Below are 27782 nucleotides of genomic sequence, written 5' to 3'. Positions count from 1 at the left end.
GTTCGGACAGTAGCTGCTGGTAGCCGCCTCAAGCAGACTTCATATGATCATCAGTCATGGTGGAACGGTGTATGGACTTAATGTTCTTCATGTGGGAAAAGGCTGACTCACATAAATAAGTAGAGCTGAATAATGCAGTCAAGAAGGTATCACATTTCCTCATGTTTGGGGACTTTTCCTCTGTGAGAAAACTGTCCATGAGCCCTGGACTTCAGCTGAATGTCAGCTTGCAGTGTCAACATCTCATCCTCCACTCCAGACGAGTTCAGGTGAAACAGCGTTGCAGTTTTTGATGCGAGTGAATCAACCTCAATATCTTCCCGAAATGTGCAGCACATAAGTGTAGCAACTGGCTCGAGTAAAGCAAAGTCTCGAAAGCGTGTGTCAAACTCTGACAGACACTTGTCAACCTGATCTGTGTAGCGCGCACTGTCGAGTTACGCACACGCCTTCCGGTGAGTCTCCAGTTCTGACGCCAGGTTTTGGAAGTTTCCCAAATCATGGCGCTACAGATTTAGCTTCTTCAGTAGAAATAAATTGGAAGGCGAAGTAATTAGCTCGCCGGAGTTTTGCAGTAGCTCGCGCGGTTGACTGCGCATACGTGGTGACGCGTGTGTTAGAATATCAAGTGTAAAATGCCATGAGGACATCAAATTTGTTTTGAATGGCATGCCATCTACCCGCACTACCTCCGCGATCAACCGGTCGATCGGGTATTGGGCACCCCTACAGCCTCACTGGTCCACTTCTTGAATTTCCTTACCACAGGTTTGCAGAGCTTGAGTTTCTGCCTGTATGAGGGAATCAGATGGACCATGACGTGGTCAGAGTCCCAGTGCAGCACGAGGGACGGCGTGATATGCCCCACTGATTGTGGTGTAGCAGTGGTCCAGAATGTTCTCCTCTCTGGTTGGGCATTGAATAAACTGTCTGTATTTAGGGAGTTCATGGCTGAGATTTCCTTTGTTAAAGTCACCAAGGACAATAACTGGAGATTCCGGGTAAGTCCGCTCCACACATAGTATCTGATCGGCGAGTGTCCGCTGTGCTGCCTGCACGTTGCACTGCGGCGGAATGTAAACGCCGATCAGAATGAATGAAGCGAACTCACGTGGGGAGTAAAAGGGTTTGCAGTTGATGATAAAATATTCCAGATCAGGAGAGCAGTGCTGAATAATTACTGACACATCGTTGCACCAGCCACTGTTGGTGTAAAAGCAGATTCCTCCACCTTTCGATTTGCCTGAGAGCTCCGTGTCGCGGTCCGCTCTGAACAGCCAGAAGCCAGCCAGCTGGAGCGAGGAGTCCAGAATCTATCGACATAGCTAGGTCTCACATAGCAGTTGGAGTAGCAACCAGCGGAGACCGTTTATTCTTGTGTACACAAGGACATGTTTACAACAAATCCAAAGTGTCAGAGTTCTAACATCTGACTTTATACATTTTGATGTAACTTTGGAGAATTGTTATGTCCCACAGAGTTCTAGGGGTAAGGGATGCAACATAAGAATTATGTTCTCAGGTAATTTTCATTATTGATTGTAAAGTGGTCAAAAAACTGGTTAAAGTTGATTTACTCAAAGTGAGCGAATAAAGCAGAAAGGGCTGCCAGGTGGCTCCAAATCAACAAAAGAATACAACAAAACGTCTGCTTCATGCAAGTGAACAAGGTCTCTCGATCATACCATGTCTTTAAGAGGTTAATATGGTAAATCTGCTCACCTTTCCTCCTCCTCAGTTGCCTTACTTTGTAATTGACCTCCCCAACCTTTTCAAGTACTTCGTAGGGTCCCTGCCATGTCGCCAATAACTTACATTCCACTGTGGGATCCAGCAGTAGGACTGTCTCCTGGTTGGAATTCTGGACAAAATTTGCATTAGCTGTATAGACAAAATCTACCCCTTTTTGGCCCACCCTAACAGACGGAAGGAGCGCCGCTAAAAATCGGGAGGGCCCGGGTTCGGATCACATCTTGGCCCCAGTTTAACCCGGGAATTTTGTGTTCCGTTCGGACCTACGGTTGCCGAGTTATGATTTTCCAAAGTTTCGTAACAGTTAGTCCGATTGGCAGTTTACCGTTTCTGTCCACCAGGGGGCCAACGCCGCCGGACGTGTGGGTACAAAACTGCCATTTGGGCCAAAATGGGCCATTTCAAAAATCCCGCAGACCATGTACCCGACATGTTCCCGGATGAATGGGACCATTTCTGACGTTTCGGGGGAGTTATGGGATCAATTGAGCCATTGGGGAGGGAGTGATGGGAACATTTGGGCCAATTAAGGGACAGCTCGGCGGGATCCTGGATTGATATTTTAAACTGCGATATTTTCTCAACCGTTCGATATCCCGCTTTGAGACGTAGAAATCTTGGACTAACGCTTAATTGTACGGAATCAATGTTTTTGTCATTAGACAGCACCAACGACTCAATCCCCTTTTCCTTTACCACATTTGTTCACAGACATATTGGTCAGTGTCTCAAAACACGTTGTGGAAGTTGTCACGACATGAGAGAAAAAAATCTAGGGAGGGTAAAAACAGAAATCGTTGTTCCTAACACCCCAAACATGATTTGCTGAACTGATATCTGTAGTGTTGACTCTATGGTTTTACATGTATGTCAAGCTTAACATGTAGATGACCTCCCAAAACAAAAAACACAACTTCAGAGTTCCATCAGAAAAGCCGACCTCATCTCAAATGGGTATGCTACATTCCTATGCAACTATTTAGCATTAGCACAATTTTTCAATATCTGTGCATAGCAACTTCAGGGAAAGATGCAGGTCATGATTATATGACAAACCAGCACATACCTCAAACTAGGACGTGTTAGATTACACTCGTTCGAAGAAGAAGAAACCATTTTTATTGTCATATACATATATACATACACGGAATTTGACTTCTGCATTTGACCCATCCCTGTATATAGGGAGCAGTGGGCTGCCAATGACAGGCGCCCGGGGAGCCGGGGGTTCAGTGTCTTGCTCATGGACACTACGGCACGTGACACCTCAGGGATCAGGGATTGAACCGTTGACCCTGCGGTTACCAGACAACCCTCTTAACCCAGTGACCCACGGTCGCCCCGTGTACTTTTTGGTGGTTTAAATTTGTGGTTTGGGTTAAAATAGCTGTGTTTGTTACAAACCAGTGCCAGTTAAGTATGTGAGTAACTTAACAAAAATGAGGTCAATTAAGTCAATTGGGTGAAAGGGTTATGTTTGTTTGACCTAACCTACTTGTTTGGGTTAATAAAAAGATCATTGTTTGGGTTCAAATGAACTCTTTCCGTCAGAAAGCACTGAAGCTAAATTCACACATGCACATCATTTGAGGGGACTGCATTATGTTTGTGTGTGTAAAGGTTTTCAGCAGAGGTTTATTGATCTTCTGTGTGCCGTCTGAGAGGCATCACTGGCTCAGTGAGCAAAGGGTGTCCAGGTCCCAGCTGACTGCAGTGTTAAACTGTACTTGCGCTCGGCTCCCGTGGGATGACATTTTGCCGATGCACAGTGTTTCCTGCAGCCGTGCCTATAACCAAAATCTCATATTGACTGGACTTTTCTGTGAGCCAACACATAAAAAGAGAGGTAGGGATTTAAAGGGGAGAGGGAGACTTTCCTGCGTATTGGTTTCCTCCCCCTCTCTACTCCCTCAGTGTCCAGTGGAGCAGCTCAGTGACCATGAGTCCACTCTCTTTGCATGTTGGACCTCAGTCACTCTGACAGCATCTTCAGCTGTCACTAACTCTGACTCTGCACATTGGATTTGGTTCTATAAACATTTGTACCACAAAAACAGGAAACCTGTGAAAAACACTTTCTATATTTTATATATTTAGCTGATAAGAGTGACATCAAGAATCCTTCCCAAATCAGAAGATTTAACATGGTCATGCGATGGAATGCATTTTGAGCAAATTCATTTGCTTTGATAGTTTTTTTTATTGGATTAAATCCAAAGTGGCAGAAACAGAGATTACTTCGCTGGGAGGAGGGTGTGCGGCAGCTCTGGAAGACACACCTGCAGTTAGCTGTTAGCTGTAGCAACTTGAATCCAGCCAGTCCAAACCCCAGTGCTAGGGGTGTGATCCCCGGGGTCCGCATCGACTCCCCGCCGGATCAGCAAGCTTTCTGTTACACAGCTTATAGCCATTGGACGCACCGGGGCTAGCTGGTTAGCATGCTCATGTCAGTAGAGATCTCTGTCTTTGACAGAATGTCAACAATGTAACCTCTTGACATTCTGCTGATCGAGTTGGTTCATTTATTGAATGTTTTAAACTAAAATTCTGGTCACATCTTATTCATTGCCCCTTTTAAAATCCATGGTGTGTTGGCTGTTGAGTTCTGGTATCTTACAATGGGCATATCATTTCTGACCATTCAGTCACCATTTATTGATTAGTGACCTAATTAGTCACCTAATCATGTCCATGACACATCTTTTCCTCTCTGCAATGTTGCAGGCATTCGGCCAGGCCTACTCCACCCAGCGTAAGGTGGCAGAAGATGGGGAGACCAACGAGGAGACGCTGCTGCAGGAGTCTGCCACCAAGGAGGCCTACTACATGGGCCGCCTCCTGGAGCTCCAGTCGGCGCTGAAGCACAGCCGAGCCACCGCCTCCAACGCCCAGGCTGACAGCGAACACCTGAGCACCCTGCTGCAGGAGCTGAGGGAGGTAGAGTACATCGCTTCATATCATTCCAGAGCCCGCTGGGTTCTGCTGAGCTGTGACTCAGTGGATAGAGCAGGTCGTCCTACAATCACAAGGTTGGCTCCTCCTGTCTGCATATCTCCATAAGTTAAATGCAGTGGTCACATTTCATGCATGTGTGTAAGCAGGTTACCTTCATGTCCAACATGTTTGACATTTAGACTTGTCATAATAAGAGCTTTTTCATGGGAATCAAACAGGAAATTGTACATTGGGACTGAGTTTTAGCTGACCACTTGGTTTCCTATGGAAGTGCATTGTAATGAGTCCTTCCAGCAACTGTGTCATGTCATACCCAGCCACTTCCATACTGATTCCAGTCATTTTCTTGGGTTATCTGGCATAAACAGCATGCAGCTCCAGCTCTATTTCCCTGAACTGTCTCAGCAGAGCAATGAGATGTTGGAGTTGCAGCGCAGCCGGATGCGAGAGGAGATCAGGGAGTACAAGTTCCGAGAGTCTCGGCTGCTTCAGGACTACACCGAGCTGGAGGAGGAGAACATCTCTCTGCAAAAACTGGTGTCGACTCTCAAACAGAATCAGGTACAGATGATTCACACATGGACGCACACATTACGACCCTGCAATAGAGACTGAACCAGAAGAAACTAAGCTACTCAACAAAGTTCGAGATTTGTTCGTGGTAATAGTTTTTCCAATGTGGACATTTCTATTCCAACAATGTCACACAGGTTTTAGTGCTTGTTGTTCTCCTCTCCTCTACATTGTATTTAAGCAACAGGGACACATTTAAAGCCACTATGTGTCACTAATTTGAAAAGTGGTATTATCACTACTCGCTCACCTGAACATGGCTCATACCCCTCTCCACACAATGTACTTTGGATTCCACACCAACCACTAAACAGTAACAGCAAACTGCTATTTTCTTGAAAATGTAAAAATGCAAAATTAGATAGGGGTGATGAAATAGGTACAGGTGTTCTTGATTTAAAGAAGGCATTTTGATACAGTAAACCATGAGGTACTCCAGTCAAATCTATTCTCTTTTAATGTGTCCTCTGATGCTATTACATGGATGAAATCATATCAAACAAACAGGAAGCAAAGTGTACGTATTGGTTATACTCAATCAACATACCTTAACTGCAACATTGGTGTTTCTCAGGGATCAATACTGGCCCCATTTTGTTTAGCTTGTACATTAATGACCTGCCTTTAGTCTACATTCAAATTCTGATGACACTGTTCTTTATGTACACGCTAAAAACAAAGAACAAGCAGCAAACTAACTAACTGTAGCCATGGCTCATGTGTCAGATTGGTTGAGCAACTCATGGTTACACCTGAACATAAACAAAACTGTCTGTATGTTCTCTAGGAAACCCACAGAGACTTACCAACCTGGCCAAAAGGTAGCCGGTACTATCAAATTCAACCTGGCTAACTTTAGGCATATAGGACCATACCTATTCTACAGAGGCAGCCAAACTCTTTATGCATGCTGCTCTTCCACATTACATTCTGTTTACAAGCTGGTCACAAGCAAGCATGACAACTCTGAAACCTGTTGAATACACTTATTGTAAGTCGCTTTGGATAAAAGCATCTGCTAAATGACTGTAATGTAATGAGTCCCTCACTTGACCAAAAGGACAATTGCTATCAGTCATTGTCTATTGTCATACAGTTCAAAAGCACAATCTATTTAATTTTGATAGTTTTAAACATTTTGCAGATGGGCTTACACCTCCCACACTGAGTCACTTCATAATGCTAAAGGATAGTAGCAGCAGGGCAACACTGCCAAACACCAGAGGGGACTGTGTTGTACAATACAGACATAACAAGTTTGAGCAAACAGTCTTCTCAGTCAGAGCCACCCACGACTTAAACAGTCTTCCTGTTGAGTTAAGAGAGAGCACTACCTAACCTTTAACAAACCAAAGCTGCAATCCCAGTAATCATGCTACCTCATCTCTGGCACTGCCGTTACACACTCTCATTGTTTATACAAATGAGCTACTTTTGAAAAGTATTTATCTATTTTCATGTATTGTATTGTTGGGATCTAAAGGAGCGTGTTTGGGTTATCAGCATTTAAGAAACTGAATTCTTGACATCAATAGAATTATTGATGTATGTAACAATTATTAATGATTATTAATATAAACGGGGCACCACCCTGCGAACAGGGACCAATAACCAAACGATAAAACTAAGTCTCATAATTAGTAGTCACTCATAATGTCAATAGTCTGCGTATGACTATACATTCAGTGACAGTGAAGGGTTTTAAGTTCGAGCACAGGCTACTACATACAGGTTCATCAAATACATATGCACAAGTAATCACAGACGACTGCTCCTGAAAGTATAACAGAGTTTATTGAATCAAAATAATAAATGATCAAATCAATTAATATTGCAACCAACAAACGTTATCATACAATTTTATATGCCTAAACTAAAGAATGAATAAAATGGATGAGGGTGTATGTCTGTGTGTGTATGTGTATGTGTGTGTGTGGGTCTGTGGGTGAACAGGAAGGAGTCTTACAGCTACGCTAAAGACTACAAAGATGGCGGCGTCGAGTGACGCTGGCCAAAGGGGAGGGGCCTTAAGAACTACAGCTAAAAACTACAAAGATGGCGGAGTCGAGTGACGCGGACCAAAATGGCAGTTAGGCTGCTGTATGTAATTCACGTGTGCCTGGGCAGCACGTGATGTGAGGCTCGTTTGAACGAGGTTCCCCAGGGGTAGAACTAGGAGCTGTGTGTGTGTGTGTTTCGTGAAAGGAGGAAAGAGAAAAAAGGAGCAAGAACTCGAAGTGAATCACGCTTCGGCGTGCGATGTGGTAGGGAGCCTGCTTGCTGGTTCTATCATGCATAAATATACCGCTGTCGTCTTTGAACTGCCGGTAACTTATGCCGTGATAAACCACGCACCTCAGCTCACTCACCGAGTCGAGTTAATGAAAAGAGAACTTCCACCCGGAGTGGAAGACAATGAATGAAAAGAAATCAAATAAATCCCAAGCAAACAGTCATAGTTGATACACACATACAGCGGAGCTTCTCTGCTCCGTAATGATTGCGTAATACCTCAATATCACGCGACAGTCTTAAACACACAAAAACACGGGAATATCAACATATAAATGAATGGCCTGAATTAAACTTACGTTAATTTAAGCTAAGCTATGCCCAAATGCCAAGAACCTTACTTGTAGATGCTTCGTTGCAACGTGGAAGTGTTTGTGAGCAAAGTGGTCCGTCTTCCTCGTCGGGAAGGGGGACAGGGGGGGGGCTGCTTGCAGCGCGGCTTTGCAGCGGGCGCTGTGTGTCGCACGGCGTTGCTGGTGCGGCTTCGGTCCGTTGGCGTGGCTCGGGAGCAAACGCAGGTCCGATCTGTACTCGCTGCAGGGAGGACAGTTTAACTTCGGCTGAGACGACGTGGTCCGTAGGTCTCCCGGTAATCATCGGTCAGGAGAGGAGCGAGGCTTCGTCGGCTCCTCTGTGCCGGTTTGTGCACAAAATAAAAAGAAGCAGAAAGCACTGAACGAATGCTGATGCAGATTCGTTATCGCGGGCTGTTTCGTCCAGCGAAATGGCTCGTGACCTGTCAGGGTTTGATGAGGGTTCGAGGGGCTCCCTCGTGGGGAGAAAGCTGGTTCTTCTGTGGCCTGGACGGGGGTGTCCGAGCGAAGAGAGCGTTTGCGTGCTCCCTAACTCAACCGAGGTCGAAGGGGGAAAGCCTAGAGTTGGGGGAAGCAGATAGTTTTATAGAACAGATGTCGAACCACAGGGGTCCTGGGTTCGCCTGGCCTTCGGCCAATGAGACTGCAGCGGTTACCATGGTTTTTTTGGGGGGGGAGGGGGAATTCACACCTGAGTGTGAAATTTCACCCAGAGGAGGCTTGTTCTCATCAAACTACAGGTCAGGATGAGACCTTTGCTTGAAACAGTGAAGGCCCGATTCTCTTTGTCCACAGCACATGTTTAAGCCATATGGCCAGACCCCAACATCCCCCCTTTGTTCTGAAGAGCGAGGTGTTGGCTTCGGTCTTTAGAGCAAACCAAGGGCTGGCGTGTGCATCCATGTGGTGGGGAAACCTGAAGAGGTGAGACAGTCCAAGTGTTCCTGAGACCAAAAGCAGTGGTTAAAACAGGCAGTGTTCATTGTTCATAGAGTTCAAGGTTCATAGTGGTCAAGTTCATGGTGTTCAAGTTCAGAGTTCATTGGCATCTGGGCAGATGACTAAGGTGGCATCTGGGCAGATGACTTTAACTACTTCTACCTACATCTACTATCATACACAATTCAAATCATAGGTGAGCAAAACATTATTCCCAAATAATTCAATCGCTATTATGATGTTGTGATATTCTAGCATTGTGGCACAGTGTCAAAGAAAGTACCAACCCAAATAAACAAAACAAAAGAGAGAGAAGGAAAGAATAGAAAGACAAGAAGCAGGTGAGGGGCAAACAGTGGTTACTGGTTCAACTCCTAGACAGGACTGGAGTCCGTCGGCGGAGCAGTCGTAGGTTGGCTACGTGGTGTTATGAATAGGAGGGAATCCAGTTAGTCTGTCGCTTCTGGATCTATTAGTACATGATATGTGCGTCTATCTCTCTCTGATCGGTAGATTTAGAGCGAGTCCTGTGTCTAAGTTTTAGAATCTATCGATATTGGAGTTGTGTTGCCAAGACTATAGGCCAGAGGTACCTGTGAGGGTTGCATAACAGTAGTGGTAGCAGATTTACAGATTTCGTTAGCACGGCTAGTGTGACTAGCTAGGCTGGTCTCTCGCTGCTCCAGCTGTTGACAGCTGAGCCTTCTCGGATGAGGTCCTGGGTTAAATCTGACTGCTACGGCAGAGGTTATGTCTTCTTTGGTTACTTCTGGTAGAGTCTATACAGCATGCAAAGGGTTCTCTATGAGAGTGGAGCATCAGTTTACAGTCACAATGGTTTTTCAGGTCATGCAACTGTTCTGGTTGAAGTTGGATGTGTTAGCGGTTAGTGCATGTCTACAGGGTGAGTTGGAGCATGCAGTTAAACGTTAGTAGTCAATAGTAAGCTGCCATTCTGCCGGTTGGTTTCGGCACTGGCGAGATTAGAGTGTACTTCCTGTGAAGTGCATCTCTCTAAGTTTCTGTTGTCAGAGATCCCACCCCCCTCGCGCTGTTTGAGTGGCGAGGGCAGATATCCCACGTTCGTCAGCACTCAGGGAAACGTCGCGAACAGTTTCACTCTGGAGTGTGTCATGGCGGGCTGGTGATATATCCCTCCCCCCACCCTCCTAATTAGAGATGGAGACAGGTCCGGCGCACAGGTCAAGTTCAGTTACCTACGGCACTGGCGACTTGACAGGCCCGGGTGATGACTCGGCTGAAAGAAGGCGGTGGTTTCGTTGAACAAGCTGGAGGTGGATCATGCTGACAGAGCAGGAGAACAAGGCTTATTTGACAAAAGATCTTACGAGCTAGGGTGCTCGAAGGGCCTCTAAGGTTGTGGCACCCTAGAGGTGTATGCGAAAAGGTGGGGGAACACATGAGGCTCGTTTCTGACCCGGAGTCGGGTAGAGCAAGAGTGTTATGACCCCCCAGTAAGACTGAAGAATATGTATAGAGATATACATAACGGGCATTGCCTTTGCGAGCAAGGTCGCCCAAGAAGGTTGAAGAACGAGGTGTGAAATGGGAGTGGTCGTTTCCGGAAGTGTGCTGAGTTCTCTTCCCCCCCCCTACCACGTTGACTTGGAAGCAGGGGGAAAGGTCACTTGGCTTAGTCAGGTGGGCTGCGAGTCAGCGTTACCTGATGTGTTGCCCTTGAGGGTGTCTTTCACCCCCCTGGTTCCGTTGGTCTTTCGACCGCCAGGGTCGTCTGTTCCTCGGGGGTGACCAGGGCTCGCTAGGCCAAGTCCTCTCGTCGTCTTCCGACGCTAGGTCGGAGTCGCTCGACTGTTGGATGCCTAAGACTATGGCGGTGTCTTCGTACCGATTTGTCGGCCGTCCGCGTGTCTCCCATGCAAGTTGCGCGTATTTCCTAATCTCTGGCATGGTGAGGTTACTCGTTCTGCAGTGCATAGTAACATCGTATCTCACGTTGTCGTGGAGATTGTGCAAGAAAAGCGACTTGAAGGCATGGTCTTCTTCTAGACCTGGGGCGTTACGTCCTTGGAAGTACGCAGATCTCAAGCGCCTGAAGTAGTCTCTCGGAGACTCTAGCCTTTCCTGGGAAATGGCAAAGGCGAAGAGGGTGGCAGAAGCTGGGTTAGAGTACAGGGAGTACTCCTCCCTAAGGGCGTGACAAAGGGATGAATAGCAGTCGCGGATGCTCGGCTGGAGCGTTTCAATGAAAGCGTGGACGCTTCGCGCAGTGGTTTTCCACACTAGCTTTAGCTTTTCGCGCGATAGGTCGAGGAGGCAGCGATCGATCTCCCTTAGGTAGTCATCGATGCTCGAGTCGTGATTATCGGGATTGAAGCGCTCTACGTCTTTTGCCAGAGACTCAATCTGTCGAGTGCGCAGGCCTCCAAGGTTGATGGGGCCTGGGCCGTCCGAGTCGTCTGAGTCTCCATACTCACGATGGTGGTAACGACGATCATCCTCCCTCCCTGAGGGGGATGGGGTCAGTTCTTGTCGCGCTCGTGAACTGCGTGGAGGATCTCGTTCGCCTGAGGTGGTTTTGAAGCCACCTGGGCCGACTAGGACCTGGTGTTGGTCCTCTCTCCTCCTGGTTGGGGATGTCGCTTTCAAGAAATGCAAGGTGGTTCGGGTCTCGGGGAATGAGGGAGCCGAGACCAAGAAATGACTGGGCTGAAAGGCTCGGTAGGGGGTAGCAGTACCTACCGGGGTTGCTGGAACACCTTGAAGCGCTTTCAGTTTGTCATCACTCTCTGATGCTTTAGAGAGTTCTAGGTTGACCTCTCTGAGGTCACTGCGCAGGCTACTATTTTCTGACTGTAGGGCTCTACAGTCACGTGACAACTCCTGAACCTCTGTTCGGAGTGTCCAGATCTCGCGTTGCTGCTCGTCGCTCTGTGCCCGGGTTCGGGCAGCTTGCAGCTGCATTTTCTGATGGTAGATGAGCAGTATTTCGCCGATTACGTCCTGAATCAGGCGCTCTCTGTTACCTGCTGGGTTATTTACATAAGCCACCAGCTGCTCTAATTGCTCGTCACATAGGACAGCAGTGTATTTTGCAAAGTACTCTCTTTCCTTTGCTGTGAGTCCGAGGACATCAGCCACCGCATCTCGTAATGCGGTGTCTTCTGGAGCTACAGCTCCAGGAATGGGGAATTTCTCGTCGCTCATTCTCTCTAATGAGTGCGACTCCCAATGGTTGTTAATTCCCTAGTGTTAGAACGGAAACTGTTAGTATTTACGGTTCTCAGTGAAATGTCTAGTTCTGTGACTTACGTTTCTACTGTTAGATGTTAATTACTGTTAGTGTTACGGTTCATGCAGGCGCACAGTGAAATGTCTAGCTCTGTGACTTACGTTTCTACTGTTGCTGCTCTGAGGTATCACTACTGCTTTGCAGCCAGAGGTGCGAAAATGCTAATGTGGTTTAGCACTTTGGGCCTGTGACAGCTGTGTGTAACTTCTTTGAGGGATTTAAGAAAGCAAGCAAGGTATTACAAATAAACAATCAAATCTACTACACAGCTGGCTGTTAGTTTTAAGAAATGAAACAAATAATTAAACCTGGAAACGAAATAAAATTTCGAGAAGGGAATTAAAGATTAAGATTAAAAATCTGGATTTAAAATCAAAAATTTAATTACAATAAGACAAGATTTTGAAGATCAAAGCCTACCTATTTTGGGAAATAAGTTCCAGGAATTTGGATCATTCAAAAGAAGAAAAAAAATAATTTTTCGAAAAAAATATTTTTTTTGGAAAATTAATTATTCAAAAATAATTATGGATTACTGTGCATATATACTGTAACAGAACTGGAATAACGTACCCTCACACGGGGCACCATTATGTTGGGATCTAAAGGAGCGTGTTTGGGTTATCAGCATTTAAGAAACTGAATTCTTGACATCAATAGAATTATTGATGTATGTAACAATTATTAATTTTTATTAATATAAACGGGGCACCACCCTGCGAACAGGGACCAATAACCAAACGATAAAACTAAGTCTCATAATTAGTAGTCACTCATAATGTCAATAGTCTGCGTATGACTATACATTCAGTGACAGTGAAGGGTTTTAAGTTCGAGCACAGGCTACTACATACAGGTTCATCAAATACATATGCACAAGTAATCACAGACAACTGCTCCTGAAAGTATAACAGAGTTTATTGAATCAAAATAATAAATGATCAAATCAATTAATATTGCAACCAACAAACGTTATCATACAATTTTATATGCCTAAACTAAAGAATGAATAAAATGGATGAGGGTGTATGTCTGTGTGTGTATGTGTATGTGTGTGTGTGGGTCTGTGGGTGAACAGGAAGGAGTCTTACAGCTACGCTAAAGACTACAAAGATGGCGGCGTCGAGTGACGCGGGCCAAAGGGGAGGGGCCGTAAGAACTACAGCTAAAAACTACAAAGATGGCGGAGTCGAGTGACGCGGACCAAAATGGCAGTTAGGCTGCTGTATGTAATTCACGTGTGCCTGGGCAGCACGTGATGTGAGGCTCGTTTGAACGAGGTTCCCCAGGGGTAGAACTAGGAGCTGTGTGTGTGTGTGTTTCGTGAAAGGAGGAAAGAGAAAAAAGGAGCAAGAACTCGAAGTGAATCACGCTTCGGCGTGCGATGTGGTAGGGAGCCTGCTTGCTGGTTCTATCATGCATAAATATACCACTGTCGTCTTTGAACTGCCGGTAACTTATGCCGTGATAAACCACGCACCTCAGCTCACTCACCGAGTCGAGTTAATGAAAAGAGAACTTCCACCCGGAGTGGAAGACAATGAATGAAAAGAAATCAAATAAATCCCAAGCAAACAGTCATAGTTGATACACACATACAGCGGAGCTTCTCTGCTCCGTAATGATTGCGTAATACCTCAATATCACGCGACAGTCTTAAACACACAAAAACACGGGAATATCAACATATAAATGAATGGCCTGAATTAAACTTACGTTAATTTAAGCTAAGCTATGCCCAAATGCCAAGAACCTTACTTGTAGACGCTTCGTTGCAACGTGGAAGTGTTTGTGAGCAAAGTGGTCCGTCTTCCTCGTCGGGAAGGGGGACAGGGGGGGGGCTGCTTGCAGCGCGGCTTTGCAGCGGGCGCTGTGTGTCGCACGGCGTTGCTGGTGCGGCTTCGGTCCGTTGGCGTGGCTCGGGAGCAAACGCAGGTCCGATCTGTACTCGCTGCAGGGAGGACAGTTTAACTTCGGCTGAGACGACGTGGTCCGTAGGTCTCCCGGTAATCATCGGTCAGGAGAGGAGCGAGGCTTCGTCGGCTCCTCTGTGCCGGTTTGTGCACAAAATAAAAAGAAGCAGAAAGCACTGAACGAATGCTGATGCAGATTCGTTATCGCGGGCTGTTTCGTCCAGCGAAATGGCTCGTGACCTGTCAGGGTTTGATGAGGGTTCGAGGGGCTCCCTCGTGGGGAGAAAGCTGGTTCTTCTGTGGCCTGGACGGGGGTGTCCGAGCGAAGAGAGCGTTTGCGTGCTCCCTAACTCAACCGAGGTCGAAGGGGGAAAGCCTAGAGTTGGGGGAAGCAGATAGTTTTATAGAACAGAGGTCGAACCACAGGGGTCCTGGGTTCGCCTGGCCTTCGGCCAATGAGACTGCAGCGGTTACCATGGTTTTTTTGGGGGGGGAGGGGGAATTCACACCTGAGTGTGAAATTTCACCCAGAGGAGGCTTGTTCTCATCAAACTACAGGTCAGGATGAGACCTTTGCTTGAAACAGTGAAGGCCCGATTCTCTTTGTCCACAGCACATGTTTAAGCCATATGGCCAGACCCCAACAGTATCGTGTTGTGCTGTACAGTGTTTGCTTTATAGTGTACTATAGTGTTTGCTGTTGAATTGTACTGATATTGTAATAACCTGCCCAGGGACTACAGACAAAGGTTAGCTCTGTATCTAACTCTTTACACACACACATTTACATTGAGGGGAAACTGAAATGTTGATTAATGTGCACTATCCCTGGTAAATAAATAAAATAAATTTAAAATAAAAAACAAAAAAAACAGTGTAGACATTCCTTTACACTTTATTTAGCATATCTTTGTGAATGTGTCAATGTTCTGTTTGCATGGTGCACAAAGCAATTATGGCTGCGTCATCTTTTTAAAACTATCTAATTGCGATTATTTTGACTGATTTGTGATATCAGGCAGAATGATTCTTTTTACATAATTATTCTCATTTTCATTGGAAAACAATCAAATGATTATGGGTTTTTTTGCAGGGATCTGTAACAAACACAAGTCTTCTTAAATCTGTAGAATATATATGTGTCGGCCAGGAATATCGCCATATTTAATTCAAAATGGTATTTCGATATTTCGCCTTTAACAGATATTGTCCCTCCTGTAATTTGAAATTTGCAGGATAAAATTCTGATAAATTGTGCAACCCTTTACCAGACACACATTTCTACGATGGTTTCAAGCTATTCTGCTGATCGACAGTTTACGGCTTTAATGTGCAAAGAACATACAGTAGCAGTGCACCATCATAGGCAAAGAAGAATAAGACTGCAAGATAGCAAACTTGGATGTAAACTATGCCCAACTTAAAGCAAGGAAATACAGGCCTCAAGGGTGTAAACACAACTTTGTTTATTTATGAGAAAACTCAACAGGGCACCTATGATACGACCCAAATAGTGACTTAAAGGTTCAAATATAGATTAGGAACTTCATGTCAGTGATACAGTACTTTTGCTATTCAGTCTCTTGATATCATCCCATTGATATCTGTTGCTACATCCTTGGTTCAGGTGGAGTATGAAGGTCTGAAGCATGAGATCAAGGTCCTGGAGGAGGAGACAGAGCTCCTCAACAGCCAGTTACAGGACGCACTGCGTTTGAAGGACATCTCAGATGCCCAGCTGGAGGAGTCTCTGGAGTCTCTGAAGAGCGAGCGTGAGCAGAAGAACCACCTGCGCAGGGAGCTGGTCCACCACCTCAGCATGTGTGATGTGGCCTACACCGGCAGTGCCCACCTGACCTTCGCCTCTGCGCCGCCAAGTGGCACTGCCACACCAACCACTCTGCTCTCCCCAAACGCAGAAGAGTCAACAAGGTGGGATATAGCACACGTAAAATCATTTGGAAAGAAAATGTAATGTTTTCATTGATAGTGATCACATGAGGGTGTACTAGTCTCTTTCAAATACATTGTCTTAATAATTAGCTTTGCTTTGTTTTCATGGAATAGTAATTCAATTCAATTAAATTTATTTAGCCCAATTTCACAATACCAATCTGTACGTCATACGACATCCTCTGTCCTTGGACCCCTGCATCATGAAAGGAAAAACTCCGCCCCCCCAAAAAAGAAGAAACCTCTGGGAGAGCAACATGGCGATTCCTCTCCCAGGATTTTCAGAAGGGAAATAGAGATGTGTACAGAAAGAATAAAATAATAAGACATAATAAATCCATATGATGTCCCACGTAATGTAATGTACAGTGTTGGGCAACGATTAAAATATTTAATCGCGATTAATCGCATTGATTTTTTGCGATTAATCGCATTGTTATGGCAAAGTTCAACAATGAATTCAAAAGTAGTGTATTGCGCACTTTTATTTTAAAAGTGCTGCTATATGAACAAAAGGGCAATAACATTTGGTTCACGAGATGCAGGCAGCATGTTTCATACTTAATGTGAATATAATTCATACTTTGTTGGCATCTTATTCTGAAAACCGGATGTTCGTCTGAAGAAACCGGATGTTGTCTCACGTTAATGTTTCCGCTAACTTTCAAAGTCCTTTGCTCGCTCCCGATCTGTGCCGTTTGAATGCGTTTACGGTGAATGTCAGCATATAGGTGCACTAACATGTGAGTGTCTGCTGACTTTACCGCAGCGATGTCCAGTCGTCTCCAGGGAGAGCAGCAGAAGTCGCCTTTTCTCTATGGCAACCCTGAAGGGACATCATATCTCTAATGCAAAACGATAAACATGAGACAGTCTGACTATAGGATGTTTGCTGGCTTTTATCCCACTGTTCTTGTCATCCTCTTGTTGTTATGTATATGTATTGTCTCTTGTCTTTCAGTTTAAAAAAAATATATATATATTTTTTTTAATAAAAAAAAAATATATTTTTTTAATAAAACAAATGCCTTAACGCGCGATAAAATAATTGTCGGCGTTAATTAATGAATGCGTTAACGCGAAATTAACGAGTTAGCTAGCCCAGCACTAGTAATGTAATGTAATGATACATATAATGAGAGTAGTAATAGCAGTAGTAGCACTAATAATAGCAGAAATAATACTAAAAATATGATTACTATAAATAATAACAGCAGCAGTGGATATAATATGAATGATAATAAAAGTAGTAATGGTGACCGTAATTGACATATGACTGATATAATATTAATAGTAGCAGTGGGGATTTTAAATTAAAGCAGTGCAGAGAAGCTAATACAGGAGTAATATGATCTCTCCTCTTAGTTCTTGTTAGTACACGAGCTGCAGCATTCTGGATCAGCTGGAGAGATTTAAGAGACTTATTCGAGCAGCCTGAAAATAAGGAATTGCAGTAATCTAATATAGAGGTAACAAATGCATGAACTAATTTCACTGCATCGCTTTGAGACAGGATGTGCCTGATTTTTTTAAATGTTACGTAGGTGAAAAAAGGCAGTCCTGGAAGTTTGTTCAATCTGAGAGTTAAAAGACAAATCCTGATCAAAGGTAACTCTGAGATTCTTTACGGTGCTGCTGGATGCCAGCGCAATGCCACCTAGAGAAACTATATCATTTGATAACTGATGTTGGAGGTGTTCTGGGCCTAGTAGAATAACTTCAGTTTTGTCTGAGTTTAACATCAGGAAGTTGCAGGTCATCCAGGTGTTTATGTCCTTAAGACATGCTTGCAGTTTAGCGAAGTGGTTAGTTTTGTCTGATAGATATAATTGAGTATCATCTGCATGTAAACATGCCCGAGTGGCCATGGAGGCAAATGAACAGTTCAGGAGTCCAGAGAGGTTTCAGAAGATGCTTCATTTATTTTAAAAGATCGACCATCACGCCAACGTTGACACCAGTGTCTAGTTGCTTCCACTAACTCCCCCACACAAACAGAATGAGGCCCTTATATACCTGGTCCAGCTAATTGGACCAGCCCTGCCATCTACGGGTAAGTATATTGCTAAACATATATGTATAATAAATATTTACCAGATTTCACCCACACCACCAAGTATCTATAATAATGAACATCTAATTATAATGCCTATACATAAAGTAAATGATCAACACCATCATTTATCTAAATAAACACAGCAACACATGTTTTCACTTCCCCCTACCCGCTTCCTGTAGTTGGTATTTCCCGGAACTATAAATGGGTGCTCGAGCCCCCGGCGAAGTATTTTGCCCGAACACCCTGGGAAGAGGAAACGGGCAGAGGTAAGTTGTTGCAATATATACACAATAATGTTCTGCCACATAGACATTTACCACAGTCAAGTCTATTCACTTTGTCACTGACTGCAGTTGTCTGTTTGTTGGCAGGGAGAACAAAAGGACCAGCTCTGTGTCCTCGCTGTGCACATGGCTCCCAGCATCCACAGTCCAACAATAAATACATACAATAACTTGTGTTCTCCTTGACTCCATCTCACACACTATCTATCGTCTAAGTAACGGCAGTGCGTCGTTACACTGCATAACAATGAAAGTTTATAGAGTGTTTTCTGATAATATTGCCTAAAGGAAGCAGATATAAGGTGAACAAGATTGGTCCAAGCACAGAACGTTGTGGAACTCCATGACTAACATTGGTCTTCATCGAGGTTTCATCGTTTACATTTACAAACTGGGATCAATCTGATAAATGGGACTTAAAACAGTTTAGTGCGGTTCCTTTAATAGCAATATAATGTTCTAGTCTCTGTAACAGGATGTAATGATCAAAGGTGTTGAACGCAGCACTAATATCTAACAAGACAAGAACAGAGACGAGTCCTTTGTCCGATGCAATTAGAAGGTCATTAGTTATTTTACCAGAGCTGTCTCTGTGCTGTGATGCTTTCTAAATCCTGACTGAAAATCCTCAAATAAACTATTGTTTTGTAGAAAGTCACACAACTGATTTGCGACTGCTTTCTCAGGGATCTTAGAGAGGAAGGGAAGGTTAGAGATCGGTCTATAGTTGGCCAACACCTCTGGGTCGAGAGTAGGCTTCTTAAGAAGAGCTTTAATTACAGCTACTTTGAAGAACTGTGGTACATGACCTGTTAGTGAAGACGGATCATGAACTTTATTAATCCCCGAAGGCATTTTAGTAAAAACAGACAGAAAACAGACATACACAGAGAGACAAGAACAAGCAAAAGAGCTGTTTTTAAATAACAAATAACAGCTCGGTGTGTGAGGGATTGAGTCTTCATGATGATGAAGGAACATGTCACCAGAGCAACAGTGAGGCTCACTGATGTGCTTTCATTTGAGCTCTATGGCTCAGAGACAGAAGAGATATACGGCTTTGATACACACATTATAATAATAATAATAAAATGTATTTATAGAGCGCTTTTCACAGACATAAAATCACAAAGTGCTTGACAGAGCAGAAATTTAAAAGCATAAAAAACACAATGTGACCATAGGGTCAATAAATAACATACTTTATTATATATTACATTATACTTGTTAGTCGATCCATTCACTGTTGGTTTGAATCTCCTGGATCTTAAAATGTTGTACTCTACTCTGATCCATTAGGCTTAATGGCCACCAGGTTGGGATTGGAGCAGGGTCGGTACCCAGAGCTAATGGAGAGTGCCGAGGCCCGGGTCGGAAAGCCGAGGGGGCGGTACCATCTGATCTCTTCAATGAGATGAATCTGACAGAGATCCAGAAGCTCAAGCAGCAGCTGATAATGGTGAGTCCACTCTCTGATCAACTATGTACAAATACCTGGGTACGAAGTTTTTAGTCATGATTCAAAAAATGTCACTGATTCTGCAAGTCTGAGATGTGCAGAGAAGCCCTGAGGGGCCCTGACTGTAAGAGCCTGGTCACCTCTAGTCTTGAGCTTGACTTAGGAACAGCCAGCAGGGCCTTGCCTGAAGATCTGATGCTGTGTTCTGATCACAATCATTCAGTCCGATTATTTATCTGTGATTTAAGTATTTTTTAGTTTTACAGTTTACTTTTTTATTATATATTTGCTGTTTAATTGCATATTTATCACACCTTTTTATCCCCTTTGCTGTCCCCGCTGTGGGGCTAATAAAGGATGATCTTATCTTATCTATAAGAGAGCAATAAGACCATGACAACTCCAAATATGATTCATAAAATCATAGATTCAAAAACTCTAAAACTGACTTCTACCAGTGAGGAGATAGAAGACGGGTGTGGTCTGGTAAGTGGGGGTGGGCCATGGCCCCCCATCTACACAGGCCCCCCTTACGCCCGCTCATAAAGACATAAAGAAGATGAAGAAGTCTGGCCGTGTCCATTTCTGTACTGGCTGCTGGGTCGGCTACATCCTTCTGACATTCATCCCAGCTACAAAACCTGCCTCTGCGCCATCCATTTGGGTTTAAATGAGTCCGGATGGTCTGCATATATGCAGTTCTATTTCATCCTTACTGACCGCCAGAGGCAGTGCTTCACACTGGATATCTTCCGTCGCGCGCATGCGCAGGTCGAATATTTATATCAACAAAGTCACGTGTGACCTCGGATGACCCCCGTCGTCTATAAGTTCCGGTGTCATCCTGAGCTCAGTCCTTTTTTTCTTCTCGCGACGCAGGTTAGCTACCATGGTAGCATAAACAAGGATGTGTCTACGATCAAGACATATTAGACATACAATCGATCTTACCGATTGCTGTCATCACGACTTAGCTGGCCCTTATCAGACTGGTGACGACCGATGATAGGGGCGTCCACCAGTCCGGGGCTCGATGTCCGAACGGCGAACACACCGTTCACTCCGAAGAGGGACAGCTCGTCGCAGCCTTTGGAGGGCGAGAGAACCGCAACTCCGACCGGTGGTCGCAAGGCTACAGCGACGAGCTGTCCCTCTTCGGAGTGAACGGTGTGTTCGCCGTTCGGACATCGAGCCCCGGACTGGTGGACGCCCCTATCATCGGTCGTCACCAGTCTGATAAGGGCCAGCTAAGTCGTGATGACAGCAATCGGTAAGATCGATTAACATTGTTTTCTATAACAGTTGTTTGTTCCACGGTTGGCAGAGCGCTTACGCGCTAGTTAATCGAGTGGCGCGCTAACGAGAGCGTAGAATTACGCTGTCGGCCCGCCCTTCACAGTGTTACGGCTATCACTGTTAGCAGAGTGTTCCTGCTCAGGCAAACTTTGTGAGACACTAGATCGGCATTGGCGTTGTGTCCATGGAGATTTAATCTTTACATCTGACGTAATTCGCAGTTAGCAGTGTCTTCACTCAGGCTAACTTGGTGAGATGCTAGCTGGGACTGCGTCCATCAACTTTGTAAACCTTACGGCCGTCACAGTTAACAGAGCATCCCCGCTCAGGTTAACTCAGTGGGAAGCTAGCTAAACAGAGCTGATACTGGGGCTGTGGCCATCAACTTTGTATCCTTACGGCTGTCACAGTTAACAGAGCGTCCCCGCTCAGGTTAACTCAGTGGGAAACTAGCTAAACAAAGCTGATACTGGGGCTGTAGCCATCAACTTTGTATCCTTACGGCTGTCACAGTTAACAGAGCGTCCTCGCTCAGGTTAACTCAGTGGGAAACTAGCTAAACAAAGCTGATACGGGGGCTGTGGCCATCAACTTTGTATCCTTACGGCTGTCACAGTTAACAGAGCGTCCCCGCTCAGGTTAACTCAGTGGGAAACTAGCTAAACAAAGCTGGTACTGGGGCTGTGGCCATCAACTTTGTAGCATTACAACGATCACAGTTAGCGGAATGTGCTCGCTCAGGCTAACTCGGTGAATGCTAGTTATACTAAATCAACATTGAGGTTGTGCCCATTGATGGTTTTTACGCATTACGGCTGTCGAGTTCGCTCCGGCTAACTAGACTAAGCTAAATACTCGGATTGTGTCCATTGATTGTTGTAAACATTATGGATATATCGGTAGCGGATATCAGTTAGCAGAGTGCCCTGGCTCAGGCTAACTGGTAGCACACCAAGAGTTACAGCAACTGTCCAAGTGAAGAGAGTGTCCTCGCTCCCCTCTCACTGTAAGGACTGTGGTCTTTTTTGTCCGTTTTCACAGTAGCAGAGTGCTCTCGCTCAAGCTAACTGGTGGGGCACCAATGTCTGCAGCAACTATCCTAGTGAAGAGAGTGTCCTCACTCCCCTCTCACTATAAGGACTTTGCCTGGCCTGTTTCCACAGTGGCAGAGTGCTCTCGCTCAAGCTAACTGGTGGGACACCAATATCTGCAGCAACTAGTTTAGTGAAGAGTGTCCTCGCCCCTCTCACTATAAGGAATTTGCCTGACCTGTTTCCACAGTGGCAGAGTGCTCTCGCTCAAGCTAACTGGTGGGACACCAATATCGGCAGCAACTATCATAGTGAAGAGAGCGTCCTCGCTCCCCTCTCACTGTACGGACTGTGTTCTTTTTTGTCCGTTTTTTACGGTAGCAGAGTGCTCTCGCTCAAGCTAACTGGGGGGACACCAATATCTGCAGCAACTAGTTTAGTGAAGAGTGTCCTCGCCCCTCTCACTATAAGAACTTTGCCTGACCTATTTCCACAGTGGCAGAGTGCTCTCGCTCAAGCTAACTGGTGGGACACTAATATCTGCAGCAACTATCTTAGTGAGGAGAGTGAGCTTAGAGAGTGTCCTCGCCCCTCTCACTATAAGGACTTTGCCTGACCTGTTTCCACAGTGGCAGAGTGCTCTCGCTCAGGCTAACTGGTGGGTCACCAATATCCGCAGCGGCTGGCCAAGGGAAGAGTGTCCGAAGGATCACTCGCCACTGACTGCCCCCTGCCTGTTCTCTCAACATTCAGCAGAGCGCTCCCGCTCGGAGTGATTTGGAATTCCGCATAAACTAGTGGGACAAGGGTTCCACCAGAATCGCGGCCATGTTAAACTCTCCTGGCTGTAGGACCTGTATAGCTCCTCTTCAGCCGGAGGACGGCCCTGACCTCTTGCCCTAGCCTCGAGCTTCTGAGGCAGGGCCTCTCGGAGAACCCAGGCAGGACCTGCGGCATCACGCCTTGAGCAGTAAGGTCTGCTAGGCTGGCCGAAGTGGAACACCTGATGCGGGAGGTCTACCTCCCCCTGTCAGGGCAGCTGAATCCAGCCCAACCTACCCTGGTCATTTGTATGGCGCTTGCACGCCTGACATACACAGCAGCTGGAACATCCACCTGTGAGTGCCTTCTTCAGGCACCTTCCCGCCCTCACCACCTTTTCTGTTCCTCCCTCCGAGGAATATCTGAGGGAGTTGCGTGCATGGTGGAGACACCAGGGCTCTCTCCCGCCTTACATCAGACCATGCAGGAGGTGGCAAATCTGGCCTTGCACGGATGCCAGCCAGTTAGACGACTATGGCGTCCATCAGTTTCCCCTGAGGAGACTCTGAGGCCCGATGCCAGGTGCCCTCGACCCAATGTCGGGTCAAAGATGACCTGCTATCCAGGGCTTATGACACAGCAGCGCTGTGCACCGTATCGACAACTCCCTCTCCCACCTCATGCTTTCTCTCGCAGATTCTCTGCAGCGGGCTACTTCGACGCTTCTGCTCAGTGATGCTTCATTGCAGGCGTTTGCGCTCATATCGAGGGAACGTGGATGTATGATGTCCACCCTGGTTCAGACTCGCCGCCAGGTTTGGCTGGCGCAGTCACCCCTATCTGAGACATGTAGGAGGACCCTCCATACTGTCCCAGTGGAACCTGGTGAGCTGTTCGAGTCAGCTGCTGTACAGCTGCTTCAGCGGACTGTTAGAGCTAGCCAGACCAGGCAGCAGTTCTCTGGTCTTTTCAGGGACATGCCTGCACCCCCAGACCTAGGGGTCCCACTTTGGCCCACAAGGCCGTTTTCTCAGCCTCCAGCTTACCCTAGTAGCCTCAACAGGCCTCGGCGTCCTGCTGAGAGGCCGGACCGCTACCTATACAACCCTACTTACGTCCCCGTCCCCCCGGCAGGGGTGCCAGGAGATGTCTCCAGGCCGGCTGTCGGGGTTCTTTCTCCCATCAGCGGATTTCCAAGGGAGAGTGGTTCACGTCTATCGATGCCTGTTCCCATGGTGCATCACCACAACTTTCAGTCCTGGGTGCTTCCATTCGGACTCTCCCATCTCCCCATGGGTGTTCACAGTGTTTTACTGCTGTCCTTTCCCCCTGCAATCGCAGGGCGTGAACATACTGCCGTACTTAGACTGGCTGACCTAGGCGCCATCCCGGCTTCAGGCGCCACAGGACACTGCTCGCCTTCTCTCACGTGGCCCGGTGGGCCTCAAGGTGAACATGGAGAGGAGCTACCTGAGCCCTTCTCAGAGCATAACCTTCATTAGTGTGGCCCTAGGAGGGCCTGTCTGTCGCCCCAGCATGTGGCCAATGGCCCCCACAACCTCTCCCTCTTCCGAGGGGGCAGACGGTTGCCCTACATCCTTTTCTCAGACTATTGGGTAAACTGACAGCTGCCTCAACTGTCGTTCCCTTGGGTTTGCGGATGGCTGAACAGCCTTCACTTGGATGCCAAGTGGCACAGATACAGGGCAATAATATTATCGAAACAGTGCCTATTCACTATCCCCATGGAGGGAGTGCATATCTGGCGAACAGTGTCCCAGGAACCGAGCCCCAGGGGCTCGGTTCCATTCCACCAGGAGATTGTCACAACAGATACCTGCCTCTCAAGGCGGGGTGCAGTGTGACAGAACAGGACAGCCTGGGGGCAGTTGTCTGCTGAAAGACCGCAGGTTCTAGAGCTAGCGCTCGAGCACTTCCTTCCATGTTTGAAGGGAAAGCATGTGCTTGTCCGGTGGACAGCACCTCTGCTGTGATTTCCCATGAACTATCGATGGGGCACCAGATCTTCAGAAGTTGCTACGGGGATCACCGTGGCCTTCTGACTTGGGAGGCCCCTCGCCTGACCAGCCTGTGGGCAATGTACCCACCAGGAGAATGAAACAAGGTTGTGGTTTTCCTGTTCCGTTACAAGCCTCCACCGTGAGAGTGGCGGCTGCATCCAGACGTGTCGACCCACTGCCCCCAGTGGATCTCCCTGACGGAGAGGACCAGCCCTCTGGGTCAAGATGCCCTGGCTCACACGTGGCCAGAGGATCTTCTTTATGCCTTTCCACCATTCCCTCTGCTTTTGCTATAAGCTTGTCAGAGTTCTTCCCCGACAGGAGGGATCTCCTGTCGTGACTAGAGGGTCGGATTTGGCATTCCAATCCCTGCCGCCTTCAATTAGGGGTCACGGGAGGGCCCGACCGGATGCTGAGTGGCTGCATAGAACCAGTCTGATGGACTATTCTGAATGCCAGTGCGCGGTCTACCTGCCTGCAGTACAAGAAACAGGTGGAAGCTGTTCCCCGACTGGTGTGCGGCTCAGAACAAGGTCCCAGTACAGCGCCCCGTGCCTGCTGTACTGAGTTTCTACAGTCCCTCCTGGATAAAGGCCGGTCTCCCCTGCATGGGACCTACCCTTGGTACTGGACACCTTATGCTTGTCTCCTTTTGAACCCCTGGCACAGGCGGAGCCGAGATGGCTATCGGCAAGACGGTTTTCTCCTTGCTGTCAATTCAGCTCAATGTGGGGGCGAGCTGCATGCCCTATCAGTGGAAGAATCATGTCTGAGGTGGAACTCAGATGGCTTGGGTGTCACTTTCTGGCCTAAGCCAGTGTTTCTCCCAAGGGGGTGGATACGTTCACATATAAACCGGCCTATCCAGCTGGCAAAGTTGACCCCCCCTCCCCCATTGGGAGAGGAGAGGTCAAGGCTGCTGTGCCCAGTGTGGGCCCTCAGAGCTTATGTGGAAGCCACCGCCTGCATAGTCAGTTATGGTGAGCCTAAGAAGGGCTGTGCTCCTTTAAAAAAAAGAAAAAACAGCACCTGTCCCACTGGATAGTGGAGGCCATTGCCGATACATACAAGGCGAGCGGCTGCGCTCGGCCATCCGGGGTGAAGGGTCACTACCAAGAGTGTCTCCACACCGAGGGCAAGCCTGAGTGGTGTGCCTGTGGGGGATATATGTGCGGCGGCCTCATGGGCATCACCAAACACTACAGAGTTAACGTTGCCAACCCTCACCCACTGGGGAGGGTTCTTTGGCCAATTTTCTCTGCCGGGGCTATAAGAGGTAGTTACTGTGCTTCCTCGTGACTCTTTTGGTATAAGTCATCCAGTGTGAAGCACTGCCTCTGGCGGTCAGTAAGGATGAAATAGAACGAAAGTTACGAATGTAACTACGGTTCTATGAATCCCGTGAACTCGCGAGAAGATTCCATAGGACTGAGCTCAGGATGACACCGGAACTTATAGACGACGGGGGTCATCCGAGGTCACACGTGACTTTGTTGATATAAATATTCGACCTGCGCATGCGCGCGACGGAAGATATCCAGTGTGAAGCACTGCCTCTGGCGGTCATCCAGGATTCATAGAACCGTAGTTACATTCGTAACTTTCGGTTTAAGCAATGCAAGTGATAACTAAAAGAACAATATGATACATTTCCACAACAATTCTCCCTTTGGCCATTCCTATGGCCATTAAAGTATTTACAATTTATCGAAACATCAACACATATGACCCAAAAGTTCATCATTAATCGATAAGGTAAAAGCACTCGCTGTTTTTGTGAGTCCTAAGCAACTCCATGTTGTAGCAAGCTATGGAATGTTAACATCATGGCAAAATAAATCTCCTGAGATGAGGTGAAACACAGACATCGGACCTCCATCTCTGTTCAACTGTATAATGAGACAACATGTTTCATAAGAAACAATAATCAAACAATAATCAATCAACTTAAACAATTTATAAGAAATTCTATCATCTAAGTATGTAATAAACAGGCAGAATCACCTTTCAATTCAATTGATTCCTTTGTCAAGTACAATAAATGGAAGCACTAGCTGTTTTCTGAGCTTATATGACACAGAAATGTCACTTTCGTAGTCCTATGGGAGGAAAACAGTTGGACATTGGAAACAAGTCAGAAGTTGCAGAATCTGCCTTTTTCAGCTGACATGTCTGGGGCCAATTTACATCAATTTAGCGTAAGACGAGTTGGTGTAATAGATCAACCAGTGGAACGTGCATGTGTGGTCATGTTTTTAAGCACGTCACTGTGAACTTAGCATATTCATATCACATGTTATTCAATGTTTGGCTAAATAGTTTTACAAATCGTTTCTTTAATCTTGTGGTTGCTGGTTTTGGTTCTTCTCACGATAATTGTTTGCATTTGGTTGTACATTCTTTGGTTGCCATGTCTGGTTATGTTTTAAGCATTTTTAGCCCCTCAAAAAGACCTTCGTTTTTCATGGAGAAGAATGCGTAACTTTTCACTGCCAATGTCTCAAGAGCATACTGACCAGATTGAAGTCAATCGGGTCAAATCTCTGGGAGGAGTTCGTTAAAGTATGGAGCCTTGAAATGGTCAAAAAACATCATAAAATTCAAAATGGCCAACTTCCTGTTTGGTTTAGGGCAGGGGTCTTCAACGTTTTTCAGGCCAAGGACCCCCGACTATATATATTGTATAACATTGTGTTTTATATTAAATGGGCCTGGTACCATGTATAAACACACCTCTTTATTGTCCATTCAATACTAAGCTATTCAAATAATACACAGGTTCATATATTCATGTTTTTATGTTAAACATGTGCAAGGTACAGTGAGTAGGGTGGCCGTGCCACTGCCTTTTATAAACATACCATGTCAGCTGATTCCAATGCCAATATCAACATTGTCTGTCAATTGC

The 27782-nt window shown here is 46.2% G+C and overlaps 1 protein-coding gene across 1 annotated transcript in view; it reads left to right on the top strand.

The window, feature by feature from the left end:
- Positions 1-27782, top strand: part of LOC306795617 (protein bicaudal D homolog 1-like) — a gene marked incomplete at both ends in the record, with an annotated part of 56085 nt that overhangs the window by 12743 nt on the left and 15560 nt on the right. The window contains 4 exons of the mRNA XM_079294176.1: positions 4477-4689; positions 5116-5268; positions 15637-15941; positions 19605-19764. Of these exons, the coding sequence (XP_079150302.1) occupies positions 4477-4689; positions 5116-5268; positions 15637-15941; positions 19605-19764 (831 nt within the window). The remainder of the gene's footprint in view (positions 1-4476; positions 4690-5115; positions 5269-15636; positions 15942-19604; positions 19765-27782) is intronic.

This window comes from Melanostigma gelatinosum (genome assembly GCF_949748355.1).
Source record: "Melanostigma gelatinosum genome assembly, chromosome: 22".
In the NCBI taxonomy this organism is placed as follows: Eukaryota; Metazoa; Chordata; class Actinopteri; order Perciformes; family Zoarcidae; genus Melanostigma; species Melanostigma gelatinosum.
The sequence above is the reverse complement of the archived record's forward strand: the minus strand, read 5'-3'. Positions and strand labels throughout refer to the sequence as shown.